At 52.0% G+C, this 9,285-nt stretch overlaps 1 protein-coding gene across 1 annotated transcript; it reads right to left on the bottom strand.

Annotated features, from left to right (window-relative positions):
* Nucleotides 1-1,878: 1,878 nt before the first annotated feature.
* On the bottom strand, nt 1,879-2,595 carry CF1H1orf202 (chromosome F1 C1orf202 homolog). Its single transcript, XM_060644934.3, has one exon. It carries the CDS (start codon nt 2,354-2,356, stop codon nt 2,006-2,008), a length of 351 nt encoding a protein of 116 aa, XP_060500917.2. The 5' UTR covers nt 2,357-2,595; the 3' UTR covers nt 1,879-2,005.
* Between the last annotated feature and the right edge of the window lie 6,690 nt (nt 2,596-9,285).

The following is a 9,285-nucleotide window of genomic DNA, read 5'->3' as shown; positions in this document are numbered from 1 at the left end:
CTCTAACTGAAATATTTACATTACACCGTGGCTATACCCAGAGCTGACGTGTGTGTGTGTGTGTGTGTGTGTGTGTGTGTGTGTGGAAATGAGTGCACACAGACCCCAGCACGATCTAGACGAATTTCCTTAGCCTCACGAAGAGGAAGGATTGTGGAGGCCACAGACTGTCAAAACAAAAAGGCACAGCTACACCCAAATTATGGGTCCGAGAGAATTACCTTTGCATCAGTTTGGCTAATTCTGGTTAGTTTTCTGAAAGAAAGAAACGTGGGGAACTTTGCATAGTTGGAATCTCTTAACGTATTATTCAACAGCACCTCTGTTCTGGGCTTTGAGGATTCAGGAATTCAGGGATTCAGTCCTCTTCCAGGAACTTCTAAAAAAAGTCTCTCACCTTCAACCTCTCCAAGCAAGGAAGATCTCACTGGGCTGCTCCCTACAGAACGGCTTTTAAATCAGGCATCCTGGGATCCCGGTCTCATCAGCTACAGACAAGACAACAGCACTGATTTCCTTATAAGGATGAAGGCTGGCTACACAGCTTACTGGCTTTTCTCCTGGAAGCGCACCCCCTACCACAGCCCTGCGGAATAACTTAGGGGGTCCTGGGCAATGGCAGGAATGAAGAGGTTAGCAAAGGGGCAAAATGCACCTAACCTCAATTACAGACAGTACCCCCCCACCCCCACCCCGGCCACTTCAGCAGCACCCGCATCAAAGCAGAGAAGCTTCTAGGCCCCTCGCTCTGGGTTTCTGGCTTGCTGTTGAAAGGGCAGTTTGGGCAGGTGGGGGCAGCAGGGAGGACCGTAGGTGTGGGCAGTGGTCTCTGGGAACAGCCCCAGGAGAGGCAAGCTTAATAAGTACCCTGACTGTGGATGCCCTTTCAGAGGCCTTCCAGCACTTTCCCTTCTAGTATTTTACTTTCATCCTCCCATGCTTGTGGAGGCCGCGTATCATTAGCAGGTTTTTATTGATGAAGAAAAAGGAAGAAATTATAGACCCACCCAGGCGTCTCCCGGATTCCTCTCCCTTTCCTCTTTCATCTCCCATCACTAGTTTTCAAACTCCCTGCATGCAAACCCAAACCTTGGTTTTCATGTTGGTTTACAGAAGCTCACAAATGCCTGTAAACAAAAAAAAAATAAAAGAGTTTGAGCACGTCCATGCGGGGTGAAGAGCTCAGCAATCCGTTTAAAACAAAAATGGGGCGCCTGGGTGGCTCAGTCTACAGACTCTTGATCAGGTCTTGAGCTCAACGTTCTGAGTTCAAGCCCTGCCTTGGACTCCATGCTAGTCGTGAAGCCTACTTAAAAAACAAACGAAACCTTTTTTTTTTTTTTTTTTTTTTTAATCCCCCAAGGGCTGTGACTTCTGCGGCTCTCACTCCTTCCCAGGGGTTGTCCAGGCCCAGAAGGCGCAACACGGGGTGCGGGACCCCAGGAGGTTGTGGGGTCCCTGGAGGGTGCAGGGGGTGGTGTAACTCCCCTGGTGGGTGCAGAGCTCCGGGAAGGTGCAGGGCCCCAGGGGGATAGGAGGTCCCTGGAGGGTGCGAGGTCCCCAGGGTGAAGGGGGTGGGGGTGGGGGTGGGGGACATACTGCTAGGCCCCTGGAGGGTGCAAGGCTCCAAGAAGGTGTGGGACCCCAGAGGGGTACGAGGTCCCTGGAGAGTGCGGGGCCCCCGGGGCGGGGGCGGGGTGGCGAGGCCCCCCCCCCCCGGAGGGTGCGTGGCCCCTGCGCCGCCTCCCTGGCTTCCCTTCGCCTCTAGGCCCGAGGCCCTGCGGCCTAGGAACGGCGCGCTGACCCGAGCCCTTTTCGTCCCCGAAAACGCGTGCGAGGACGCCACGTGGCAGGCGCCCGGCCCCAAAGAGCCCCGCGTTCTCTCATTCCCGTGGCGTCGGGTTTATTGTCATTCCTCGCCTTTTGTCCATCACAACCGAACCAAAGCTGTGGGCGCACGGGGCGGCCCGGGGTGGGGGTGGGGATCCTGGCGGCCGCCCGCGGCCTAGTCTCGGCCGGGCGCGCGCTCCAGCGCCAGCAGCGGGATCTCCTCCAGCCGCTCGGGCCGCTCCCCGCGCCGCAAGTAGCGCCGCCTCCAGGCCGCCAGCCGCTGCAGCAGCCTCTGCACGCGCGGATGGACCCACAGGCCGCGCTCCGAGTCCGCCCGGCCGCGCGCGCGCTTGGCCTTCCTGCGCCAGCCGCGGGCCGCGCCCCGCCGGAACAGCCGCCGCCAGCACCAGCAGCCCGCGCCGCCGTCGTCCGCGTCCCCGCGCTTCAGGCGTGCCGACCCCTCCGCCGGCCCGTGCTGCGCGCCCCCGCCACCGCGCCGGGGCCACCCGGGCCGCGCGTCCTCCATGCCGCCGGGCCTCCGCGCTCCCACGGGCTCCTCTCGGCGAATGGGTCCTTTCCGCCGCCTCCCGGGCGTCGCCGCGGCCTGCCCTCGGGCTCCGGTTGCCAGGGGAACCCGAACGCTGACCCCACAATGCCTGGCCCGGCGGTCCTCGTCCCGGGGCCGAGCGCGCGGCCCACCCTCAGCACCTGACGAGACCCCGGAGACCCAGCTAAGCCCCCGGTCCTGGAATAGGTCGGCGGGCCAGGCTGTGACTGGCCTCAGTCAGGCGGGAAGGGATCTAGGACGTGCCGGGGGTCCATCTGGCCCCCCGCTGACTCCCACCTTAAGCATCTGCACGACCCCCACTGGATCCGGGGTCGATGTCAGTCCCTGGGGGCTTGTCATCTGGGGGGGTGTGGGGCTTGGTTTCAGGTGTTCTGTACTTTTCCGCCAGTAGGGAACCAGAGTTGCAGGAGAGATCTCAAAACCTGATTTTCTTCATCCGACCTCTTCCTCGCGGAATTATGATTGATTTTTTTGCAGTGTTTTTTTTTTTGTTTGTTTTGTTTTTTCTGATTGCAACCATACGATTTTTGGTGGAAAAATTGAAAACACAAATGCAGCAAAGAAAACGTCTTTTCTCCTGCTTCTGTAATATCATTTTTGCACTTGTCAGTTTCTCAAATTCAAGCAAGGAAAAGTTAAAATAACTCCCCCCTGTTGTGCTTATTATTTCTAAGCACTCCACCCAACATTCTGTACATTTCTCTCTCTCTCTCTCCTTCTCTCTCTCTCCCTCTCTCTCTATTTGTAGCCCATTGACAAGTGAGCAAGCTCAGATATATCTGCCTGAGTTTGAATTCTGGCTCCAACATTTTCCAGCTTTAACTTTAGGCAAGTTACTTAACCTCTCAGTGCCTCCCCTTACCCATCTGTGAAGCTGAGGAAATAGCAATCCTACCTCTGTGTGGGGGGTGGGGAGGTGGGGGTGGGGGTTGAATTAAATGAGCACTTAGTGTACACTGGGCACATGGCACATGAGTAAATTATGACTATGCAATCCTAACAACTCAAGTGAAGCGGTGCCCAAGTGAATATTCCCCTCTGTGCTGAGAAAGTAAAGCCATTTATCTTTAAGAGGTAAAACCATTTATCTGGGGTAAAATAGCTTGTAAGTTAAGGCAAATGATTTGCACCCCAGATTCTTTGAGCCCCAAGATATCAAATGACCATACTGTTGAGTATTCAACTTGTCACCTTAGTGGTACAGTGTCCCTCCTTCTAGTGTACCCACCCTCCAACGACCACAGCCAATAGGTAAGGGCTGGCATTTAATGTTTGCATAGACTCTGGGTGCAGAAAACAAGAGGAAAAAAAAAAAAAAAAACCACCAGCTGTCCAGTCCTTATTTCTGGCGACTTTATAAATTCACAGTCATCTGGGCAGAAGCCTTTTTGGTTCCTGTCGCTCCTGAGCAGACGCTAACAGTGGCCTTCGTTCACTCCCTCCCTTCCCTCACAGACTCCCCCTGCAAGAGCCGTTCCCCTGTAAGAACTACTTTGTTTAATTTGCTCCTTCTCCAGTGTTCCAAGGCTGCCTCCTCCTTGTGTTCAGGCTGTCTGTGCTTCCTGCCTGCCTTGACCCGTAGCAAGTCAAGCACAAGGTAAATCCTGGCTGACAGATTTGGCTTGTACAGAAACGAGTGCATCATGGGGCGCCTGGGTGACTCCGTCAGTTAGGCGTCTGACTTAGACTCAGGTCTTGATCTCGCGGTTTGTGAGTTCCAGCCCCACATCGGGCTCTGTGTTGGCAGTGCGGAGCCTGCTTGGGATTGTCTCTTTCCCGCTCTCTCTGCCCCTCCCCACTCGCTTAATTAAACTTTAAAAAACAGCAACAACAACCTGAGAGGTGATGAGGAACTGTCTCACAACAGCCCCCAGCCAGCTGGAGGCAAGTGGGAAATGCTCGGGCAGCTCCGACCAAGCCCCCCGTGCCCTCCTGTTCTGGAAGGATTGCTGGAATGTTCTGTCAAGACTTAGAGTCGGCTGCAATTCTTGGCTGGCTTCTGCGGCCTCTGTGGATACACACAAGGTGGTCAGGGCACCTGCACAAACCAGTTCACAAGCTTCCCGAATCTTCTTCTGGCTGTTATGGATTAAGCTGCGTCCCCTGAAAATTCCTGTGTTGAAGTCCTAAGCCCTAACGCCTCAGAACGTGGAGATGGGGCCCAAAGAGGTCATTTAGATGAGGTCATGAGAGCGGGTCCTAATCCAATATGGCTGGTGTCCTCCCAAGAAGAATGGGACACCCTCGGACACACAGGGAAGACACAGGGCAAGGTGGCCATCGTACAAGCCAAGGAGAGAGGTCTCAGAAGAAACCAAACGTGCCAACACCTTGATTTTGGCCTCTCAGGCTGCAGTATTGTGAGAAGATAACATGTCTGATGTTGAAGCCATGCAGTGTGGCATTTAATCATGGCGGCCTTGGCTAACGAAAACACGGGCTCACTGGCTTTGCCTCCCATTTCATTTTGCCTTAAACCCCTCTTCTTCCTAGGTCATTCTGCTCTCAAAGCACCAGGAAGCACTTCCTAACGCTAAGGCTCCACCACTCCCACATGGACGCTCTCTGTGAGGCTCCGACCAGGCCTGTGCATCGTCAGGCCACCGGGAAGGGCTGGGTGGTCGCAGACAGAGCCTCAGGCCTGGCTTGGAGATTGGGGTTTTCAGATATCTGCTTGGACTAACCCTGGGTCCAGGGTTGCCAGATAAAATCCAGATCACCCAGTTGACCCTGAATTTCATATCAACAACAAATAATCTTTTATTATAAGTATATCCTATTTATTGCATAGGCATGCTTATAGTATAAATCAACAGGTCATTTGTGGTTTTTTTTTTAGGTTTATTTATTTTGAGGGAGAGAGTGAGCGGGGGAGGGGTAGAGAGAGAAGGAGACAGAGAATCCCAAGCTTGAACTTGGCTTGAGTTCGACACAGGGCTCGAACTCACAAACCGTGAGATCGTGACCCGAGCCCAGATCAAGAGTCAGACACTCAACTGACTGAGCCACCCAGGTGCCCCTTAACTGGTCTTTTGTATTTTTATTTGCTACCCTACCAGGGTCTTGGGGAGAGTCAAAGGCACCCTTCATAAAGGCACCCTGGGGCAGTGTCCCTCCAGATCCCTCAGGAGATCTTCAAAACTGGCCAGAGGCTGGAGCAGGGTCCACGTTCCCCGACCTCGAGCAGAAGCTTCTCATGCCGCCGTGTCCTAACCCAGGTACCCAGAATAGCCCCAGAGACCTGGAGTCTCCAGAGTTAAGAAGAGCTCACATTATAAAAATAATGGGGCGCGAGAACCCCCTTTCTTCGCTCCAGGATTTTGAGGGAGTGACAGAAGATTAGGACCGAAGATTTGGTACCCCCCCCAAATCCCGGGGGGAAAAGGATAACGCAATTAAGAGCATAGGCTTTGGGGTCGTACTGACTTGAGAGAATTGGCAAAACGGTGTTGAGCACGTAGGGACCGGTCTCTACATCATGTCTCAGCAGAGCATGAGAGTACCCTTCCTACCTGTCGTCATGGTGACAAGCAATGAGACAGGCACGTAGGGCCTTAGTCAGTGCCTGACCCAAAGCCCGTGCTCAGTAAATGGAGCCCGGTGTCCTGAAATTTTCTCCACTTTGGCCAGTTTACATCTCCTGCTCCCAACGCTCCCCGGCACATACAGGTCTCCTCACGGGTGTCCCAACGGTGCCTTCGTTTCTGAAGCTCTAGGGCCAATGACAAGCTCTGTGCGCTCAAATTCCTGGAAACTTTCCCAGGAAGATTTGGGAGGCAGAGATGTGACGTGGAAGAAAACAGATGGGATTTGGTTCTCCTGAGGTATGGACAGTGAAAGGTCAGGTAGGGGAGAGCACGCACCGTGCCAAGAGGCCCCAGCCCAGGAGGCCTCTTCCTCACATCTCCAGCCAGCTCCCCTGCATCGCACGCCCGCCGGCTACACAGCCAGGAACAGGTGGACAGCGCCGGCTGAGCCCTAGGGCTGCGGGATTAAGCCAGCACTCGGTTCCATCAAGGCTGAGCCAGTGACATCATCCCTATGTATGAAAGGTGACATATTTGTAAGCAGAGACATGAAGCGGGGCCATGAGATCACCCAGGCCAACACCTGCCGTTGCCCAAATAACTGGGCCGGAAGTGAAGTGTGGAATTTGAACAAAACAGAGCAGATTTTGCCACTTCTCGTTTTGGATATTGCCCTCATTCTAATATAGAAATTCGCAAGGTGACCATTGCAAAATTGTTCTTTATTGTAAGAACCAAATGTTTCCCCTAGATATTTTGAGATAAAATTTGGATAAAGTAAATGCATCCTAGGGAAAGCTGGCTCCCATTTTAGGAAAGCAAACTCTGTATCCAAGGACACTGGATAATTACACCCCTGAATGTTTGTGCGCTATTACAGTGACTACGAGGGAACTAGGTTCTCTCCCCTTTACTGTGTGTAAGTGGATCTTAGCATGTCAAGGCTACTGAAATGTTAGTGCTACCTCAGCGTCAGACAAGGCTTCCCCTTAGAAGACCCCCAAACCACGGCCTATGGAAATCCAAAGCATTCTCCCCCCGCCCAAGATTTCTGCAAATTCTTTGTCTCCAAATTCCTCTCTCTGTACATGTACACCTTTCTCTCTGACTTTCACAAAACCCCTTTCACAAAACTTTCACAAAACCACTTGAAACATGGGACATCTGAAATTCGTAGACTTTCATGGAAATCTTGGAGAGGGAAATGAAGGGGCTTACATTGTAAAAATACAAATGACTTCCCAAAGAACAGTATCATGGTTCTCCGGGTGTCCACCTCTGTGGGGCCTCCCTGCCCAAGCCCAGCCTTCTCCCTCCTCCTGGCTTTGTTCAACCTTGCCACTCTCTCCTCTCCACGTCTCTTTCCCCTCCTTCAAAGAAGAGAGAAAAACAATCCTCTGCCTTGTTCATGGCAAAGAAGTTTTCCTTTTTCTACTGATATATTGATGCCTGGGGACAACTGACTTCAAAATCTTACCTACCTCAATTAGCTTGATATTGTCCTTAAAGACAGATATTTCCACCAAAGAGAATACCTTTTCACCTCCTTACATGAAGTACATTTCTATTGTTATAATGTAAACCTTTGTAACTTCCCTGTGGGGTCAGAGGTGGTGAGTGGATAAGTGAACAAGGAGGATGAATACTACTGAGTCAGTATCATCTCTATCACCAATCATCACCATCACTGTCATCATCATTACCATCATCATCATCACCACCATCACCACCATTATCAACTTCACTATCAAAATCACCACATCACCATCATCACCACCACCATCATGATCATCATCATCACCACCACCATCATCATCACCACCACCACCATCACCATCATCACCACCACCATCATCACCATCATCATCATCATCATCATTACCACCATCATCACCACCACCACCTTCACCATCATCACTACCATCACCACCATTATCACCTTCACTATCATCATCACCACCATCACGATCATCACTACCAGCATCACCATCACCATCATCACCACCACCATCATCTTCATCATCATCATCATTACCACCAGCATCATCACCACCACCACCATCACCATCATCACCACCACCATCATCATCACCACCACCATCACCATCACCATCATCACCACCACCATCATCATCATCATCATTACCACCATCATCATCACCACTACCACCATCATCATCATCATTACCACCATCATCATCACCACCACCACCATCACCACCACCACCATCATCACCACCACCACCATCATCATTACCACCATCATCATCACCACCACCACCATCATCATCATCATTACCACCATCATCATCACCACCACCACCATCACCACCACCACCATCATCACCACCACCACCATCATCACCACCATCGTCACCATCACCATCATCACCACCACCACCGTCATCATCATCATCATCATTACCACCATCATCATCACCACCACCATCATCATCACCACCATCATCACCATCACCATCACCACCACCACCACTGTCATCATCATCATCATCATTACCACCATCATCATCATCACCACCACCACCACCATCACCATCATCACCACCACCATCATCATCACCACCATCATCCTCACCACCATCACCATCACCATCATCACCACCACCATCATCATCATCATCATTACCACCATCATCATCATCACCACCACCACCACCATCACCATCATCACCACCACCATCATCATCACCACCATCATCCTCACCACCACCATCACCATCACCATCATCACCACCATCATCATCATCATCATCATTACCACCATCATCACCACCACCACCATCACCATCACTACCATCACCACCATTATCACCTTCACTATCATCATCACCACCATCACCATCATCACCACCAACATCACCATCACCATCATCATCACCATCATCACCGCCATCACCACCATCACCATCATCATCACCATCATCACCATCACCACCATCACCATCATCACCACCACCACCACCATCACCACCACCATCACCATCACCACCATCGTCACCATCATCATCATCACCACCACCACTGTCATCATCATCATCATCATTACCACCATCATCATCATCATCATCACCACCATCACCATCATCACCACCACCATCATCATCACCACCATCATCCTCACCACCACCATCACCATCATCATCACCACCACCACCATCACCACCACTACCATCATCACCACCACCATCATCATCACCACCATCGTCACCATCACCATCATCACCACCACCACCGTCATCATCATCATCATCACCACCATCATCCTCACCACCACCATCACCATCACCATCATCACCACCATCATCATCATCATCATTACCACCATCATCACCACCACCA

This window comes from Panthera onca, chromosome F1 (assembly GCF_046562875.1).
Source record: "Panthera onca isolate mPanOnc1 chromosome F1, mPanOnc1 haplotype 2, whole genome shotgun sequence".
NCBI classification, from domain to species: domain Eukaryota; kingdom Metazoa; phylum Chordata; class Mammalia; order Carnivora; family Felidae; genus Panthera; species Panthera onca.
This window is presented reverse-complemented; position numbering and strand designations above follow the sequence as displayed.